General features: G+C 37.1%; 2 protein-coding genes across 4 annotated transcripts in view; both read left to right on the forward strand.

The window, feature by feature from the left end:
• The window catches only part of LOC130929568 (xenotropic and polytropic retrovirus receptor 1 homolog), a 39,166-nt gene extending 25,434 nt beyond the window's left edge, over nucleotides 1–13,732 (forward strand). Inside the window, exons 15-17 of one of the 2 annotated variants that reach the window (XR_009066920.1) lie at nucleotides 1,054–1,275; nucleotides 4,678–5,155; nucleotides 10,718–13,527. Coding sequence is in view for 1 of the 2 variants with exons in the window: in XM_057856809.1 (XP_057712792.1) it covers nucleotides 1,054–1,275; nucleotides 4,678–4,732 (277 nt within the window). In the remaining variant the exon portion in view is untranslated. Of the gene's footprint in view, nucleotides 1–1,053; nucleotides 1,276–4,677 lie in introns of both variants that reach the window. The other variant, XM_057856809.1, reaches the window with a different exon arrangement.
• Nucleotides 13,733–15,841: 2,109 nt separating this feature from the next.
• LOC130929569 (aspartyl/asparaginyl beta-hydroxylase-like) overlaps nucleotides 15,842–21,628 on the forward strand; it is a 33,248-nt gene continuing 27,461 nt past the window's right edge. For both annotated transcript variants that reach the window (XM_057856810.1, XM_057856811.1), the window contains exon 1: nucleotides 15,842–16,009. In XM_057856810.1, coding sequence (XP_057712793.1) covers nucleotides 15,967–16,009 — 43 coding nt within the window. In that variant the 5' untranslated portion in view covers nucleotides 15,842–15,966. The remainder of the gene's footprint in view (nucleotides 16,010–21,628) is intronic.

Here is a 21,628-nt window from a genome sequence, read left to right on the forward strand (position 1 = left end):
CCGAATACTTTTGCAAGGCACTGTATATATGTGTCTGGTGTCTTATCTTTCCATTCCAACAATAATTCACAGAAAAATATGGCATATTTTATAGATGGTTTGAATTGCGATTAATTACGATTAATTAATTTTTAAGCTGTAATTAACTCGATTACAATTTTTAATCGTTTGACAGCCCTAGTATTTATACGTCTTTAAGTTTGTTTGTTTTTTTTCACAAGACAGCGCTAGGTTCTGATGCAACTTCGCTACAAAGCACAATGCTCTAAACCCATTTTAAAGCAATAAAACTGGCCACTGGAGGTCAGTAGCGCATTTGGTAAGAACTCATTTAGGACCATGAAAGGAAGTTAATTAAAAATGCAACAATGTTCATTTACTTCCTTACTTCAAAGGCACTATAAGAACACAGACAGTCCTACCAGTTTAAATTAATTGGACGTCTAATGTTGTCAATGGCAGCCAATGAGTTAATAATAAATTCATTTATATTGATAATGGAACAAATTGTGCTCGTTTTCTGTGTGGTTTGTGGTACTATTTTCACTGCCAATGCATTACCCACATGCGGTCAGCAGAGGGAGCCAATTTGCTAACTATTGCGTGGATATAGGGACATCTTGAGACCAATTGATGGTACTACTATGGTATATGGAATTCCGTCAACGTTGCAAGTCAGTGCAAATTAGGCGCCATCTGCTGGCTAATTTGTCCATAACATGTCTATTTATTGCAAAAATAACGATAAACATGTAAAATGTCAATAGAAATCGAACGTTTTGGCTGTATACAGTGGGGAGAACAAGTATTTGATACACTGCCAATGGGTTTTCCCATTGGCAGTGTATAAATATAAATAAATATGAATATATATATAAATATAAATAAATATGTATAAATATCATCTCCTTCAATGCTTCATTGACTGCACTAGATGTCCAATCCATTTTGATTGGGAGGCATGGCAGCCTTCCAACAACAGATTTTCCTGTGGACTTGCATTCCCGGGTCAACCAATCCAAATCATTGTAACATTGTCTTTCGCCATTACAGGCGTTTTGTATGGAACTTTTTCCGACTGGAGAACGAACATCTGAACAACTGCGGTGAGTTCAGAGCAGTCCGAGACATTAGCGTGGCTCCCTTAAATGCGGACGACCAAACGCTGCTGGAGCAGATGATGGATCAAGAGGACGGGGTCAGGAACCGACAAGGCAAAAAGAGCTGGAAACGCAGCTACAGTATGAGTCTACGCAGGCCGAGACTTGCTTCACAGTAAGCCTTCCGACACGTGCACCACTGTAAATATTAGAGGTGTGCATCGGCACTGCCCACACGATTCGATTCGATTACGATTCGTAGGGCCACGATTCGATTCGATTCAGAGGGTCACGATTCGGTTCGAATCGGCAATGCATCGCGATGCATTAAAGCCTGGGATGCATTAAAATTCTAAAGCAAAGCATATTTTTGTGAATCACGAGGCAACACAAGCGGTCAGACATTAAACAACTTTTTATTGGCTCTTGTGTCACTCCTGGTTGAAGTCAAATGAAAATACTTTCAGACAGCATTTAATTAGTGCTTTGAATGAGACCAGGGCTTTCTCTATTTTTTTACACACAATAGCAGCCTTTCACACAGTGCAACATCTGAACTCCTGTGCAAAATCAGTAATCACAGTCACTGTATTTTAGTCTCAACGACCCATCAATAAAAATATTAAGTAAATATTAAAGAAAATATTGTAGTGCAGCAGCATCTTTATCGCAATATCAATCCAGGGATCAGTTCAGTTGCAAACAAAACATCAACTAAATTGCAATGTAGAAAAAAAGTAAAATGTAGGCCTAGCCCACTATATATGTGCAATAGAGGTTAGATCGGGCCTAAAAAATCCAGCCCGACCCAACAAGGCCCGCTGGTAATGAAGCCCGACCAGGCCCGAGCCCGATCAATTAACTAGATTTGCAGGCCCAGCCCGAAAAACCCGATTTTTTCAATTATTATTTTTATTTGTTGGAGTGACGCGGAAAAAAAAAACGCAGCAGCAGCAATTTATTTTCATTTCTTCGAGTTGGCAGAAAAAACACAAGTTTTCTTAATGTTTAAATAGTCTACATATTTTTATGATCATTATAAAAGCATTTACACAACGAAATAACGCTGGGAAAGTTTAATATAAAAAATTTTTAAAAACTTGGGTTTTGCAGACACAGAGAGGAGAAGATCCAAAAGGATCACATGTGTTGCCTTTGTATGCATGAATAAAAGTGTATTTCTTAACAAATTCTCAGTTGACAGAAAAAAACACGAGTTTTCTTAATGTTTAAATAGTCTACATATTTTTATGATCATTATAAAAGCATTTACACGACGAAATAACGCTGGGAAAGTTTAATATAAAAAAAAAACATGCGGGCCACGGCGTTCATGTGCGTGCACAAGCAAATGCACAATACAGAGAGCCTGCTCTCGGTTTTATCCCCTTTTTTAAAAAATAATTTATTCATCGACGCGGCGGCCCGACCCAACCCGAATGTGAATGCTTAACATTTTGGGCCCGACCCGACGGCCCAAAATGTTAATCTGGTTCGGGCACAAGATCTAACCTCTAAGAGATAGGACATAACATAACAATGGCTGAAGCGGAGAAAGAGGGAGCGAGAAAGATTATTGATGCACCTAAGACATTGAAAGCAGACATATGGAGACATTTTGGCTTCTACGAGGTTGGTGGGAAACTTGAGCAGAGTTATGCGGTGTGTAAAAAATGAAACATGAGGATAATAATACAAATGGGGAAACCAAATCCGTTGCATCACTGGAATTGCGCAGGGAAGAATTTTGAACGTACTTATATATTTTAAAATGCGCTGAATCGATTCAGCTTGTTGCCTGCATCGAATCGAATCGTCCATGCCCCGCATCGGGATGCATCGCCACATCGATTATTGTTGACACCACTAGTAAATATACAACCCCTAGCAAAAAGTATGGAATCGCCAGTCTCAGAGGAGCACTCACTCAGACATTTTATTGTGTAGAAAAAACTTGGATAAAAAGCTTGAAAAAATAATAAATTAGTTCAAAAGTGCAACTCCTTGGCATTCACAAACACTAAAAGAAATGAATAAAAAACATTGTGGTGGTCAGTAAATGTTACTTTTATAGAGCAAATGCAGGGAAATACAGAATCACTCCATTCTGAAGAAAAAGATATGGAATCACTCCATTTTGGGTAGAAAATACAGACACACCCAGTCAATTTCCTTTCCTTAGTTGGCCAACTGCCTCAGATTAGATCTGCTCGTTAGTCAGCAGTTAAAAACAGTGCAGTTATCACACCTTGGAGGGCTGCTGGACCAAGTGGATTCACAAGAATCATGGCTCCAACAAGAGAGATGTCTCTTTAGAACAAGGAGAGGATTATCAAACTTCTTGAAGAAGGTAACACTACACGTATGGTTGCCAAAGATGTGGGCTGTTCACAGTCAGCTGTATCAAAAATCTGGACCAAGTAGAAACAGCATGGCAAGGTTGTTAAGCGTACTGGTAGACCGAGGAAGACATCCAAACGTCATGACAAACAACTAAAGGCCATAAGTCTCGAAAACAGAAGATGTACAACAAGACAAATGAAGAAATGGAAGGAAGCTGGAGTCAAGGTATGTGACAGAACTGTGCAAAATCGCCCTAAAGGAAATGGGTTTTTCATACATGAAAGCTAAAAGGAAACCATCATTGACACTTAAACAGAAAAGAGCAAGACTGTAATGAGCTAAGGAGAGGCAATCACGGACTGTGAATGACTGGGTGAAGGTTATTTTCAGTGATGAGTCAAGAATCGATGATGCTGGAACTTGTGTTCTGTGCCGTTCCAGTGAGATTTATAAAGATGACTGCCTGAAGAAAACATAAAAAATTCCCTGGCTGTGATTAAATTTTTAATAAATGTACAAGTTTACATTGAAATTTTAGACAGCTTTCTTATCCCTTCAATTGAAAATATGTTTGGGGATAATGAAATCATTTTCCAAGATGACAATGCATCATGCCACAGAGCTGAAACTGTTAAAGCATTGCTTGGAGAAAGACTCATCCGGTCAATGCCATGCCCTGCAAATAGCTCAGATCTCAACCCTATTAAAAACCTGTGGTGGAAATTGGGAAAAAAAAAAAAAGGTCCACAGCAGGGCTCTGACCTGCAAGGATGATCTGGCAACTGCAATCAAAGAGAGCTGGCACTAGATTGATGAAGAATTCTCATCAAGTCCATGCCTCAGAGACTGCAAGCTGTCATAAAAGCCAAAGGCAGTGCAACTAAATACTAGATATTTTGATCGTTATTTCTTTGTTTGTTTCTAATGATTCCATATATTTTTCCTCAGTGCTTCTATATTTATTTCCCTGCACTTGCTCTTTAAAAGTAACATTTACTGTCCACTACATAGTTTTTTAATTCATTTCTTTTAGTGTTTCTGAATGCTAAAGAGTTGCACTTTTGAACTAATTCATTATTTTTTCAAGCTTTTTATCTGAGTTTGTTGTACATAAAAAAATGTCTGAGTGAGTGCTCGTCCGAGACTGGTGATTGCATACTTTTTGCTAGGGGTTGTATATAATCGACTATAAGTATGAATTGCCTCCCAATTTCTCTGTATTTTGTCCCTCTAGATCCAAGAGCCGTGACACCAAGGTTTTAATAGACGATACAGATGACGACTCCTGACATCAGGCCACGCCCCTTGCCTGGGTCCAGAATTTATTCAAGGGAGGAAACGCTTCTTCCTAACCAAGGAATTACCCGGCAAGTTGGGCGTCGAACTCGCTTGAGTTCCAAACTCTGATGCCTAGGAAACTTTTTAGCGCGTCAACTTCTGCACACGTTGGGCGCTATTTGAAAAGAGTGAGCAGAACTGAGACTGCAAGAAAAGCTATCACGGGATGCTTTGACCTGCAATTTAACTTCACTTTAGGATCTTACCTCACCCTACCAGTGAGCGGAACTCCATTCTCTGTGTCACGATGTGTTCAATGACATCCACTCCTCAACATTCGTCAGCGCCAATCCTCCGGGGTAGCATGAACAATCCAGCTTTTTTTATTTTTTGGGAACTCGACAAAGCACTCCACTCGGACGCTCCTCTAGTATGTAAGTAAATCTGTGCCACCGGGGTTTGAATTTAAATTTATAACACCGATTTTTTTTCTGCATCAGAATTCCAACACTTTTTCAGTGTCAAAATTCAGCCTAAAAAACAAAAAAAGAGTTTAAAAAAATCAGTTGTAAAATAATTCAGTTGCAAGAATTCTAAGGCTTTAGACTTTTAATGCTTTAGTCATAATTAATTACAAAAAACACGTTAAAAAAACAAACACATATTTTAATCACAGTTTACGTTTCAAGCAATGCGGAACCTTTGTCAATATTTGCACTGTTCCTGCTGCACTGATGACCATGCCGGACATCTAAATATGTGGGCAATTTTATGGATATATTTAAAAGAAACTCAAAATGATTGTTACACTCCAGTTGAGGTTAACTGTTACATTAAACACACATGACGAAGAATATTACATATACTGAGGGTCAAAATGCAAAATATTTAGTTTTCTCCGTCAGCTTAATGCTAATATACAATGGAATACGGACAAAATATTTAGTTTTGCCTGTTAGCTTAACGCTATTATAATATGCAATATGGACATGGAATGCGGACAAAGTATTTACGGTAGTTTTGCCTGTTCGTTTAAAGCTAACTTACAATGGAATATGGACTTAGAATGCGGACCAAATATTTTGTGTTACCCTATAGCTTAATGCTAATATACAGTGGAAAATGGAGTTGGAATATGGACAAAATATTTAGTTTTGCCTGTTAGCTTGATGTTACTATACAATGGAATGTGTACTTGGAATATGGACAAAATATTTAGTATTTACTGTTAGCTTTATGCTAATGTACTGTACAATGGAATGTGTACTTGGAATACGGACAAAATATTTAGTTTTCCCTGTTAGCTTAATGCTAATATATAAGGAAATATGGTCTTGGAATACGGACAAAATATTTAGTTTTCCCGTTTGCTTAATGTTAATATGCAATTGAATATAGACTTGGAATATGGACAAAATAATTGGTTTTGCCCGTTAGCTTAATGCAAATATAGTACAATGGAATATGGACTTGGAATATGGACAAATATTTAGTTTTGCCCATTAGCTTGATGCTACTATACAATGGAATATGGACAAAATGATTAGTTTTGCGGTTAGCTTAATGCTAATATAGTACAATGTAATATGGACTTGGAATACAGACAAAATGTTTAGTTTTACCATATAGCCTAATGCTAATATACAGTGGAATATGCACTTGGAATCCAGACAAATATTTAGTTTTGCCTGTTTGCTTGATGCTATTATACTGGACTGTCTCAGAAAATTAGAATACACAATATTCTAATTTTCTGAGACAGTCCTGTATATTGTTCTATGTAAAGGACGTCAGCCAAGGTCGTCCCCCCACATTTTTACCACGCCAAATCTGGTCCCCTTTGCAAAAAGTTTGGACACCCCTGCTTTAAATGGTGGATTAATGTACAGGACTGTCTCAGAAAATTAGAATATTGTGTATTCTAATTTTCTGAGACAGTCCAGTACAATAGAATGTGTTCTTAGAATATGGACAAAATATTTAGTTTTGACTGTTAGCTTGACGGTAATATACAATGGAATATGGACTTGGAATACAGACAAAATATTTAGTTTTCCATGTTAGCTTAATGCTAATATACAAGGCAATATGGACTTGAATGCGGACAAAATAGTTTTGCCTGTTAGCTAAATCCTGATATACAACAGAATATGGACAAAATAATTAGTTTTGCTGTTCAAAATAATTAGTTTTGCCTGTTAGCTTATATAGTACCATGGAATATAGACTAGGAATATGGACAAAATATTTAGTGTTCCCCATTAGCTTAATGCTAAAAAAACAGTGGAAAATGGACTTTGAATACGGACAAAATGTTTAGTTTTGCCTTTTAGCTTGATGCTAATGTACAATGCAATGTGTACTTGGAATATGAAAAAAAAAATTATATTGACTGGTAGCTTGATGCTAATATACAATGGAATATGGACAAAGTATTTAGTTTTGCCTGTTGGCTTAATGCTCATATAGTTCAATGGAATATAGACTTGGAATATGGACAAAATATTTAATTTTGTCCATTAGCTTAATGTTAATATACAATAGTATAAGCCATTCAAGTGATAAAGTAAATTAGCATCGATTTGCCTAAATATGAAAACAAACTCCACCAGTTTTTTTTTTTTTTCATAGACCGGCATTTGATCTTTGTACAACACTATCATAATATTAAAAATCAATCTTTTTTGTTTGTTTTTAACAAGTGGTATGGGAGGGGGGAAAAATGTCAGTCTTTTCAAAATTGATTAGGCGTACTTTCTATACTGTTAACAATATTCGGGCCTGTGTATATGTCGTTCAACAGGATCTATTTTTAAGATATTTATATATTTCAGGACAAATAGTTTTGTGCGATCAAAAATTTAATTAATCAATTACAAAGTCGCTAGTTAATTAGATGAATTTAATCGAGTCCTCCGCAAAAAAATTCAGTTGCATTCCATCCTCGCAAGGTTCTTTGACCAACTCTAAAGCAACACTTGGAAACTTTTCGACCAAAACTCTTCAGTTTTGTTCGATTTTTAGCCACGCCGATGGACAAAAGCGGTAGTGTTTTGCCCTAAGGAAGATTGCATTTCCGATGATAACCAGCACTGTGTTTCCCATGAGCACCAGCCCATACCCGCACAATGTCATAAAATCATGATCCAGCTGCTTTGTGAAGGATGCGTATTGAGTAATAAAGTAATTAATAGGGGTGCACGATATCCATTTTTTGAAACTGATACCGATATCGATAACTTCCTGCTCCTCAAAGCTGATATCGATAACCGACAATAAATATATATTTTTTTCAATGTATAACCTGAGTTTTTGAACACCTGGAGGTTAAAAAAAACACAAAAAAACTAGTGGTGGATTCAACATAGATTTGCCTTTGATCTCACCAGATTTTTCATAATGACATGAACAAAACAGTGCGTTTCACTTCTGCACTGCCCAACAGCCAGCTAAAAATGAATGCACTTCCATAAACCACAAGGCTTGGTCTTTTCTTGCTTTTATGGGAAGACACTCGTCTTAATAATGTGAAAGTACAACAGAAAAATACACATATTCAATACTCAATATACAACAAACTGCACAATACACTTATATACACAACTATTATATGTATAGCATAGCACACTAGCTTGAGCTACTTAAGCATTGACTGGCTTCTATAACACAACAACTTTTTAAGTTCTGTACATATGACCCTTCACCACAGAAGTAAACATATGGTGCTTTTTTCCGAAATTTCCGGGTTTGCGGTGAGTTAGCAACCAGCACACTTTTGCTCAATAGACGATGTTGATTGATAGACGATGTTTATTGATGAGAAAATGCAGAATAAATGAGATTTATAGATTGCAATCCCACAAAGGCAAGCAAAAAACAAGCAAAACACAAGTGGTAATGATGACGTTAGATCTAGTTTGTCAATCCCAGAAACCTCGCGTTACCGTTACAGCACAAGAAACTGTTCCTTAACAATGAAAATCGCTTACCGTTGACAAATGAGCGGGGAGCCAACGCTCCGGCAAAGGAACAAAGCAAGCGACCCATACGTAATCCTCTGGCAGACTTCGGGGGGCGGGGGGGGGGGAATCCCCCGACTCTTATAGGCACGTCTGACGCGGGGAAACGGGTGGCCACTCCTCGCCCCCACGAAAACGCACCACCCAAACTCATGAGATTCCCCCCCAGTTGAGGCTCCCAGCGGTTAAAATAGAATGTTTATTTAAGTTATCTCGTGAGATTCCCTCCTAACTATGGAACCCAAGGTGAAAAACAATAACATGTTGTTTAGGGCTGTCCCAAACGACTAATTTTCTCCCGATTAGTCAGCCGACTATTTTTACGATTAGTCGACTAATCTAATAATTAAAAAAAAAAAAAAATTTTTTTTTTTTTCCCCCCCTAATTTAGCAATGAAATTTTTCTTGACGCTTATCAATTCACAAAAAACATATTGGAACACTTAAATTATTTATTAAAGTACAAATAAACACGTAAATAACAATAATAAATCACAAATAAACAATGAGTTCAAATGCTGATAGAATTAACTAGTGTAGCATCCCGATTGAAAATATGGTCTCTTAAACTGATGGTTTACAACTTTTATTCCATCCTTGATGTAATCACACTGTAAAAGCTACGGTGCACACAAATAAAACAACACAATTAGAACGAAATTAACGAAAACTTTTCACCTTTTTCCTTTGAAACCTTATTTATATATCACTGAATTGCCTTTACCTTAATTTATTACCTTATCATTGACAATCTCTCCCTTAAGTGCAATCACTGTATATACTGTATATATTTATGACCTTTTAACCTTATATAAATTTCTATACCATAAAATAAACCATAACATGAAATAAACCTTTCAGTTAGCATTAAGAACAATACTAATAGCACTTATAGGCCCATTGTCAATGAAACATTATTATTTAGTAAGGCGACAGCACCCTCTGGTGTACAAAAAATGAAAAAAAAAAAATTACAAACTGGGTTACGGCGCTTGAGGTGTTTATTCACGGCCGACGTGCAGCCAAGCTTGGCATTGAAGAGACAGGACGGAAGAGTGTACGCTCCTTTGTTTCTTTGAAATAAGTCAATGTTTTGGACACTCTGGTGTGCTTTTTTGGCTTTGTGCCGCTTTCCCCGCTTGCATACAGAGCATCCGACATTCTGAACTTTCCGCGCATATATTTTTTTAACCCTTCATTAACCGTCGACGGGATGTTGTGCTCGTCGACGGATTTACGTCATCGATGACGTCGACTATGTCGACTAGTCGGGACAGCTCTAATGTTGTTACAATCTAGGTCACAGAGGCAATCATACATCACAAAGGCATAATGTGCTAATGTTAAGGCATCACATATTATTTTCTCCCATCAGGTGCACATCCATATGTTATAGTAAACATAAAATACTTACAGACATATTTCCGAGGCGGAAACGTAATAGAAAGCATTCACGATTGTCAATGCGACTGCTAGACACCGCAATGTGTATGTGAATGAGCTTGTAATGTGAACAAAACTACTGTGACAAAAAATAGATGCAATGAATTATTCTGACCAGCAGGTGGGAGCAATGCCCCGCAAATGGTCAACTGCTTTCCTATACTAGTGTGTAAAGTCACAGTAAACTTTAAAGCCAGCACAATACATATTATCGGTCCTATTAATAATGTTATTGGATTTCTCGGGATGACGTCATAATTCCTATTATCGGACCAATAATTATCGTGCACCAGTAGTAATTAATCCAGTTTTGACTAAACAATAGCATATGACGGTTAGCAACCGTGCGGCTTAGTGTGGCAAAATTTTTGCTTTTTAAATTTTGCAACTCAATTTTTTTTTGCGGCTGAATTTGGATACGGAAAATTTTCAGCGTTGGAATTTCGATGCCCTCCCCAAAAAAAACAGTGTTTGAAATTCAAATTCAATTTCCGGTGGCACTCATCTACTTCCATACTCTTTTATCATTTCCAGTAGGCAGAGACTGAATGAACTGAAAGCTCCTCCTACCCAAAAACGACTCGTCTCTGGTTCTGACATGCTTTCCACATACCCTAGGAAAATGCACATGATGGAAAATGTTACTTTTTTTTTTTTTACTGAACACAAATAGCAATTATTTGTAACTGTGGTTGTGAGTAGAAAACGGACAATATTATATTGAGGTGTAGAAGAATGATTTAGTTCCATGAACATCATCTTCCTCACTTTGGCAACACCCAATCACGTGTGAAATTATATGTACATAATTTCATAAGTCTATGTATAAGTGTACAGTATTGGTAGAATCTGTTACATATTGATTCTGTGACTAGGTAAGTTTATTTGGAGATTTTTTTTTTTTTTGTTATAATGCTTGAACAAATGAAATGGGCTTTTAACTTACTGGCGGTAATAGACGTCCAATCCATTTTGACTAGAAGTCTATCAAATTGGATTGGACGTCTATCGCCGTCAATGGCAGTAAAATGTGATAGCTGAATTCCAGCCATCCCAGTTGAAATGGATTTGACTGTCAATTGTAGTGAATGAGTTGGGGAAAAAATATGGCCTTTAAAGACAGAATTATTAGTAATTTAGGAATTGCTTCTAGAAACAGGGTTGTATTTTTATCAGCCCGAAAATTCACTGTTCAGCCCAAAATTCATATTTTTCCATCCCCCTCAAAATTCTGATCATTCAACCCTATACATTGAAATTAATCATATAATTCTCATCGTCACTGATTGAAAAAGATCTCTATTAGCAGTCATTATTTTTTGGACCAAAAACGGGACAAGATGTGGCCCAAAAAATGCCCCAAAATCAACAGAAAGTGGCCCCCAAAATCGACAAAATTGACCTGGAATCGCTCCAAAATTAATACATTGAAATTGCTCATTTAATTGTCATTGTCAGTGATAAACTGAAAAAAACGTCTGTATTGGTGGTCATTATTTTTGATCAAAAAACAGGATGGGAAATGGCCCAAAAATGCCCAAAATTGACTGCAAGTGGTCCCCAAAATCAACAGAAACCGACCTGGAATCGCTCCAAAATTAGTGCATTGAATTTGCTCATTTATTTGTCATTGTCACTGGCCCAGGTGGCCCCCAAATTCACCAAAATCAACAGAAACTGACCTGGAATTGCGCCAAAATCAATGCATTGAAATTGCTCATTTATTTCTCAGTTTCACTGATTAACTGATTGACTAACATCTCTATTGGCGGTAATTATTTTTTACCAAAAACAGGACGGGAAATGACCCAAAAATGCCCCAAAATCAACAGAAACCGACCTGGAAACACTCCAAAATCTTTGCATTGAAATTACTCATTTATTTCTCATTTTCACCGATAAACTAATTGAAAAAGATCTCTATTGGTGGTCATTATTTTTGACCAAAAACATGAAGTGACCCAAATTCGCCCCAAATCAACAGAAAGACCTGGAATCGCTCCAAAATTAGTGCATAGAATTTGCTCATTTATTTGTCATTGTCACTGATTAACTAATGAAAAACATCTCTATTTGTGGTCATTATTTTTTTACCGAAAACAGGACAGGAATTGACCCCAAAATGCCCCAAAATCGACAGAAGGTGGTCCTCATATTCACCCAAATCAACAGAAACTGACCTGGAATTCTGCCAAAATTAATGCATTGAAATTGCTCAGTTATTTCTCAGTGAATAACATCTCTATTGGCGGTCATTATTTTTTTTACCAAAAACAGGACGGGAAATGACCCAAAAATGCCCCAAAAAGACAAAAACCGACCTGGAATCACTCCAGAATTTTTGCATTGAAATTGCTCATTTATTTCTCATTTTCACCGATTAACTAATGAAAAACATCTCTATTAGTGGTCGTTATTTTTGACCAAAAACATGAAGTGACCCCCAAATTACCCAGAAACCGCTCCAAAATTAATGCATTGAGATTGCTCATTTGTTTCTCATTATCACCAAATAACTGATTGAAAAACATCTCTATTGGTGGTTATTATTTTTTTACCAAAACAGAACAAGAAGTGACCCAAAAATGCCCCAAAATCAACATAAAGTGGCCACCAAATTCCCCCAAATCAACAGAAACTGACCAGGAATTGCTCCAAAATTGATAGGAAGTGACTTGAAATTGCTCCAAATCTTCTTTTAATTGACATTCCCGCCATTTCTAGTTATGACTTACATTTATAAAGCTACTTTCAAGGAACCTCTAAACAGCAACTGCAGCTTACTTGGAAACAAAATAAAATGCTGGTTATGTTGTCTTACTTCATTTCAACGGGTAAATGCTAAACACAATCTATCGGATTATGTTAATGAGTCCTGACTAACTTTTTGAATGATCATCTAAGTCACTGGTGATTTAAAAAAATGAATTACTAGTCTTTCCTTGTAGTGGGATACCTCAATATTGTTCCTTATTGTATAAATGCCATTGCTTTACCTGAGCAATTCCTTGAAAGCTCGTACAATCTCCTGTGAGCTACATTTAGGACCATACAAAATCACTTTTAATCATTCCTGATTTTTTAACCATATTTAATGATTCCATTTTTTTTTAAATTGAAGTCTTTGGCAGTTGTGTGTTCCATATTACATCATTTCCATTTTACAGTAAAATGCTTTTGTGATTGTAATGAATAAAATGCAATCAATTTCAACAGAATCGTTTTCATATTAGTATAAATTTGTATGAAAGACGTCCGATCACATGGCTTTTAATTGGATGTCTAGTGCTGTCAATGGCACCCAGTGAGTTAAACAATAAAAACTGTTCTCCCTCAGGCAAGGATGTACTCCCACCAGTGAGTTTATCTCTAGTAGACGTTCAATCCATTTGAAGTGGGAGGATGGCAGCGAATAAACTCATTCGCTGCTACCCTCCCACTTCAAATACATCTGACATCTATTCGCGTCAATGGCAACAAATGAGTTAATGGCACATGTTTTGACGTTGAGTGGGAAAAGAGTATAAACTTAGTAGAAAAATGGTTAAATACTGCTTGGCTTCCGACTTTTCATCGTGCATGCCCCCATCAAAATGGCCAGCCTCTTGATGTCTTTCCAACACATATGGATTACTTTCGATGGGGATGTTGCCCCCACAAATATGGCCGCCGTCTGATTACTTTCCAGCGCCCATGCATTTTCTTTGATGCGGATGTTGCCCCCACCAATATGGCTGCCGTCTGACTTTTTTCCAATATACTTGCATTGCCTTCACTTGGAATGTTGCCCCTACCAATTAGGGGGCCTTTTGACATTTTCCAACTCTCATGGATTGCATTGGATGGGTATGTTGGCTCCACCAATATGGCCGCAGTCTGATTTCCATCCAACACACAAGCTTTGCTTTTGATTGGAATGTTGCCCCCACCAATAAGGCAGCCGTTTGACATCTTGCCAACTCGCATGCATAGCTTTTGATGAGAATGTTACCCCCTCCAATATGGCCGCTGTCCAATTTCCATCCAACACATATGGATTGCCTTTGATTGGAATGTTGCCCCGACCAATAAGGCGGCCGTTTGACATTTTCCAACTCGCATGGATTGCATTCGATGGGTATGTTACCCCCACCAATGTTGCCGCCGTCTGATTTCCATCCAACGCATATGCTTTGCCTTTGATTGGAATGTGGCCGTTTGACATCTTGCCAACTCGCATGCATAGCTTTTGATGGGAATGTTGCCCCCTCCAATATGGCCGCTGTCCGATTTCCATCCAACGCATATGCATTGCCTTTGTTTGGAATGTTGCCCCGACTAATAAGGCGGCCGTTTGACATTCTCCAACTCGCATGGATTGCATTCGATGGGTATGTTGCCCCCACCAATGTGGCCGCCGTCTGGTCTCCATCCAACGCGCGTGCTTTGCCTTTGATTGGAATGTTGCCCCCACCAATAAGGCGGCCGTTTGACATCTTACTAACACGCATGCATAGCATTTGATGAGAATTTTGCCCCCTCCAATATGGCCGCCGTCCGATTTCCATGCAACGCGCATGCATTGCCTTTGATTGGAATGTTGCACCCACCAATAAGGCGGCCGTTTGACATCTCTCCGACTTGCATGCATTGCATTCGATGGGTTTGTTGGGCCGCCGTCTGATCTCCATCCAACGCACATGCTTTGCCTTTGATTGGAATGTTGCCCCCAACAATAAGGCGGCCGTTTGACATCTTGCCAACTCGCATGCATTGCTTTTGATGGGAATGTTGCCCCCTCCAATATGGCCGCTGTCTGATTTCCATCCAACGCACATGCATTGTCTTTGATTGGAATGTTGCCCCTACCAATAAGGCGGCCGTTTGACATTTTCCAACTCGCAGGGATTGCATTCGATGGGTATGTTGCCCCCACCAATGTGACCGCCGTCTGATCTCCATCCAACGCACATGCTTTGTCTTTGATTGGAATCTTGCCCCCACCAATAAGGCGGCCGTTTGACATCTTGCCAACTCGCATGCATAGCATTTGATGAGAATGTTGCCCCCTCCAATATGGCCCCCGTCCGAGTTCCATCCAACGCGCATGCATTGCCTTTGAATGGAATGTTGCCCCCACCAATAAGGCGGCCGTTTGACATCTTGCCAACTCGCGTGCATAGCATTTGATGGGAATGTTGACCCCTCCAATATGGCCGCCGTCTGGTTTCCATCCAACGCATGTGGATTGCCTTTGATTGGAATGTTGCCCCCACCAATAAGGCGGCCGTTTGACATCTCTCCGACTTGCATGCATTGCCTTTAATTGGAATGTTGCCCCCTCCAATATGACCGCCGTTTAAGATCTATCAAACACACATGCATGGCCTTTGATTGGAATGTTGCCCCACCAGCAACGCGGTTGTTTGGCATCTTTCCAACTCGAATGCATTGCCTTTGATCAGAATGTTGCCCCCACCAGTAAGGCGGTTGTTTGACATCTGTCCAACTCGCATGCATTGCATTCGATGAGAATGTTGCCCCCACCAGTATGGTCTTCATGTATGCACAAACGGCACGTAAACCGTAAATCCTCCTTTCACTTTTAAGGCGGGCTCGCCAGTGTGTACCGCAATGCCGATTGGTCCTCTTTCGAAAGCAGCCATTGGTTGCCAAGCCTGTCAATCAGACTGCAAACGGGGTTAGTGTTTTTAAGCGGCTGCGCAACATTTGGAATTTCTTTTTGAAAACCACTTTCCAAGTCAACCCGGACCTTCCGCGGCTGTTACTTGTGTCCGAGAATCATGTCGCCGACTCAAAATGCCAACTCGAATGCATCAAATAAAGGTACGTTAATGCTTCTCGAACACGCCATTTGCTTTCTGTTAACAATGTTGTTATATAAACTAATGCATACGCTTAGCGTGGTACTAGCTTGGCTAGTTTTATGTTGTCTCGTCAAAGTATTTCGCATCAATAACGCTCTTAGTGTTAGTTTAGTAGTGTCATTTGTGTAGTTAAAGCACTTAGTATAAATAACCTTGTTATTTTTATTTATTTATTGTTGTGCTGTGACGTAATACAATCACGCATCGCTCCGACGGTACAAGTCGTATAGCCTTGCACAATAACCTCTTTTTATTATCTCCAAATTTGGGGGGAAAAAGTCATTCCCTCCGGCTAAACAAGGGTGTGACTTTAAGTTGCTGCATAAGACAAGTGCAAATATGTATCTTTAGTCCTCCTTGTTGAGTTTACCTTTTACATTTGCAATTTTTAGACGAATCAGGTCAGAAACCTTGCCTTCCTAATGTTATTCTGCTTCGGCAGAGGCTGTAAAACTTGCAAAAGCAATTGTTTTGTTAAGCGTGCATTGACACGTGGCTAAGTAGAATGAGGGGTGTGGGGCAGATGGTAAAAAAAAAAGTTCTCTTGGTGGTCTGCTGACGATGCCATGCAACGATCATCATGCACTTTTATTTTAAGGCATATTTTTTTGTTTGTATTTTCCTGTGCAAGTAAGAGAAACAATGCGAAGCGTTGCGTTTTATTTCTGGGAACAAGATGTTCAGAATTGTCCTTGGCTCCGCCCACTACTACAATAGAGTTGTTCTCCTAAGTCAAAAAGTACTCTGCACAAGTAGAGATTGACATTAAAAGGCGGTTCTAAGTGTACATGAACTCATTGGCTTCTATTAATGGTGATAGACGTCCAATCCCTTTGAAGGGGGAGGGTTGGCAGCGAATGAACGAATGCCACACTTCCACTTGAAATGGTTGGACGTTTAGTCCTGATGATAAACTCAGAGTTTATAACTAGTATCACCGCCATTGGACATGTACAAGTGATAAACTCGGGAGTTTATCATGAGTAGAAGTCCAGTCAGTTTGAAGTGGGGGGGTAGCAACGAATGAACGGTCATTCATTCATTTGCTGCCAACCCGCACCCTTTTTTTTTTTTTTTTTGTGCATTGCCCATTGTATTCTTATGAAGTCATTTGTTTCTAAATACATAAAACTGCTAAGAAATTGCACATCAATCAATAAGATAACCAATAATCAAAACACACACATAGCAGATCCTCTGAGTCTGAATAGCAAATATTCTCTCATACACATATATATACATATATTTAATTTTTACATTCTTAATTTTAAAAAAAATTGGAAAACAAAAAAATATTTTTATTCTGTTAATGTCATGTATACTGTTCAATTTTAAATATTTTTTATTAAAATGTTGTCAATTCTTTATTTTATCTGTTAGGGAATAAACTAAATATATATATTTTTTTAAATCGGATTATTTTTTAAAAACAAAAGGAGAAAAAACAGTTGTTTTTTTTTTAAATTAAAAATAAAAAACCTATATAACAACTAAAAACAATCATAAAAAAATATATTTTCTTTATTTATTAAAATTTCGTTAATTTTTTATTTTTAAAGGAATAAACTAAATATTTTAATTAACAACAAAACAGAAAAAAATTGTTTTTTATTAAAAATCAAAAACTTTATGTACTATGTTTTATTTGTAAAGAAATAAACTAAATATTTAAATTTTTTTTAAATCATATTTACTAAAAACAAAAAAGGAGAAAAAGTTTTTTAAATTGAAAATCAAAAACTATAATAACTATAAGCATACACATAAAAAATCTTTTTTATGTATTAAAATTTTGTTATTTTTTTATTTGTTCAGGAATAAAATATTTTAATTTTTCAAAAAATTGTATTATTTTTTATTAATAACAAAAAAGAAAAAAATCTAAACCTTTATGTATAATAACTAAAAACAAATACAAAAAAATGTATTCTATTTTTTTTTTTCCAAAACTTTTTTAAATTTTTTTATTTTTTCAGGAATAAAATATTTTAATTTAAAAAAAAAAATAGTATTAATATTTTTTATTAATAACAAAAAAGAAAAACGTTTTTTTTTAATTAAAAAATCAAAAACTTTATGTATAATAACTAAAAACAAGTACAAAAAAAATATATTCTATTTTTTTTTTTCAAACTTTATTTTCCATTTAATTTGTAAAGGAATCTATTCTTAAAAAAAAAAAAAATCTAAATAAAAAAGAGGGGGGGAAAAGTTTGTTTTTAATTAAATAGCAAAAAAAAAAAAACATGTACTGGTATTTTTATAATAGTAATAATGATTTTAAAAAAAAGGGAAATGATAAATATTCTCTCATCTTGTGGTCTTTGATCACTAAGGGTTAGACTTCTTTTATTAAAATTTTATTTAAGAAAAAAAAAAGTGCTTTATTTTGACGGGCCTCACAAAATGATGTGACGAACTACCTGTGCTTGAGCTACTTGTAATCAATGTTGAGTCACTGTCCTACATAGGTGCTAAAAAGATTACACAGTCAACCTGGGGTCAAAAGGTGGACTCTGTTCCGCTAATTTCACCAACGCGACTTGTACACGGATAAGTCGCGCACAATGATTCCTCCTCCTCTCACGTGACCCGACTTGACCAATCAAACGGTCTTCTGGCAGCGCTTTTGCGAGAGTGGCGAGGAAACCGAATGACGAGGAAGAAAGGTCAACAGATAAGCTTGGGTGCATTTCAAAACAAAACCGGTCAAGAAAAGCTTCTGTATAACTGTTAGTGACTGACCTAGACGTCCAATTCATTTCAACTGGGAGGGACGGCAGCGACTGGGCGCATGTTAATAGATTAACCCATTAACTGTCGTATTTGTTATTGTAGAGATTTAAAAAGAAAATGAAATAATATATATTAAACCCACCAATTGATGTCAATAAATGTTCAGGGCAATGAGTTTTCAACTCACTGACTGCCGGTTACTGTGGTAGTTGGGGAATAATAATAATAATCTCTGTATTAATAACATCGTTCTGATATAAATTGGAATACGTTTATCACTTGTAGACGTTCAATCTGTTTGAAGTTGGAGGGAAAGCAGCAAATGAATGGTTAATTAGCCGTCATCCCTCCCACTTCAAATTAATTAATTACATTAAACAATTGTGCTTTTTGAAGCTTTTTTTTACTTCCTTCACTTTAGACAGTTTATAGGCTGTGACACACATATGTACACTAATATTAGAAACGACACACATTTAACAATAAAACACTTGACACAAAACAATTGGTCTTCAAACGTCCATCTATTCTGATCAATATGCAAATTTCGTACATTAAATTAGCCTAATTTGCCTAACAAAAGTCTGCTATCTTAAATGCTATGAATGCTAACTTATTTACAATTTTCATAGCATTTTGCTCACATGTAACTCAACAAACTGTAGCTGTAAACTTAGAAATACAAACACATACCGTATTGGCCCAAATATAAGACGGCCCTGATTATAAGACGACCCCCTTTTTCAAGACTAGTTTCAAAAAAAGACTTTTTGAACACCAAATTATTTTTTTATACACAAAATAATTACAGTACATCTGAAACATTATTATAACAATATATTTAAGAGAAAAAGCATGTTATTTTGCCTCATTCAAATGTTAATATCTGAACTAGGGGTGTCAAACGATTAAAAGTTTTAATCGAGTTAATTACAGCTTAAAAATTAATTAATCGTAATGAATCGCAATTCAAACCATCTATAAAATATGCCATTTTTTTCCTGTAAATTATTGTTGGAATGGAAAGATAAGACGGATATATATATTCAACATACAGTACATAAGTATTGTATTTATTATAACAATAAATCAACAAGATGGCATTAATATTATTAACATTCTGCTAAAGCGATCCATGGATAGAAAGACTTGTAGTTCTTAAAAGATAAATGTTAGTACAAGTTATTGAAATTTTATATTAAAACCCCTCTTAATGTTTTCATTTTAATAAAATTTGTAAAATAAACTAATAGCCCGCCATTGTTGATGTCAATAATTACTTACACAATAGTTATGGGTGCTGAAGCCTATAAAATCAGTCGCACCCAAGCGCCAGCAGAGGGCGGCAAAACTCCGAAAAACACAACACAATTGGGAGCTTAGAGGGACGTCATCACTCGAAATCAATATCTCAAGCCCCCCAATTTACGGCAAAATGGACCCGAATTTGTGTTATGCTCGTGCTTGTTATTAGGACACCCCTCTGTAATTGAGAGAGTTGGTGCGCTCCATTAGCTGCGGGAGCTAAACTGAGGAAAAGCTACGAGTGACGTCACCACTCGAAATTATTATCTCTATAAAAGCATAATACTGTATCAACAAAACCGTTGCAGCACAAACGATTGACATCATTTTTATATAAATTTGCGTTTGATGGGGGGGGGGGCAACTTCATGGCGGTCCATATAGATGGTCACAAAGCACTTATAAAGTGTCCTTTTTTTTTTTTTTTTTTTTAAACTTCCGGGTCATCCACTTGCCGTTGTGTTGCGTGATTTTGCTGCTGTGCTGTGAGCAGTTTGCTGTTGTGTTACGAGCTATTTGCTGTCGTGTTGTGGCAGTTGGGATTTGTGCTTTTGCCAATTTGCAATCGCGCTTTAGGAATTGGGGATCGTGTTGTGGCAGTTTGCATTCGTGCTTTTTACTTTTGCAAAGCGTTTACAATTTGGGTTCGTGCTTTTTTCTATTTGCAAAGTGTTTGGACTTTGCATTTCGCCTGACACCTCTCAGCCACCGTAATTCTAAGATATTCTACATAAAACTAATAAACAGAAAAACAAGCTTCTGCTGTGAATTGGAATTGGGTTTATCACTAGTAGTGGACTAGTGGACGTCTATGGCCGTCAGTGGCAGCCAATGCCAGGCGATGAGTAATTTTGGGCCATTTCAGGTCATTTACCTGTTGATTTTCAGTTACTTCCTGTTGATTTGGGGGTATTTTATGGGTCACTTGCTGTTTATTTTGTGTTACAGAACAGAAAGTGACCTGGAAATCACCCAAATGAATAGTCAGTGACTCAAACTCAACAGGAAATGGCCTGTAAATGCCCTAAAATGAAAAGCAAGTGACCTGTAAATGACCCGAAAACCGGACCGAATGACTGTGAATGCTCTGGTTTCGAATGAACAAACGTTCCCAGTCTAAATGGATTGGGCGTCGAGCACTGTCAATGGCAGCCTTTTTTTTTTTTTTTTTTTTTTTTTTTTTTTTTTTTTTTTTTTTTTTTAATTGACACCGTTTTAAAACGCTATCTCGATTCTTGACAAGAGCATATCGATAACCTTTTGGGATACTAAGTATCACAATATATCACCATTTCGATATATTGTCACACCCCTAGTAGGAATGGAACTCATTCATAACTCTGGGACTAACTGTATTGCCACACCCTTGTAGCACACGTCAGTGGCAATTTGACAAATTTACTGTGCAGTCAATGTAAAAACAGCTCATTTTCAGAGCAACTGCGTTTGTTCAATGACAGCCTGTGATAAAAATCAAAAATATTGTGACAAAACCAAAAAAAATCTAATATGTAAACATTACACAGAAGCTTTTTGG

Source organism: Corythoichthys intestinalis, chromosome 14 (genome assembly GCF_030265065.1).
Source record: "Corythoichthys intestinalis isolate RoL2023-P3 chromosome 14, ASM3026506v1, whole genome shotgun sequence".
NCBI classification, from domain to species: domain Eukaryota; kingdom Metazoa; phylum Chordata; class Actinopteri; order Syngnathiformes; family Syngnathidae; genus Corythoichthys; species Corythoichthys intestinalis.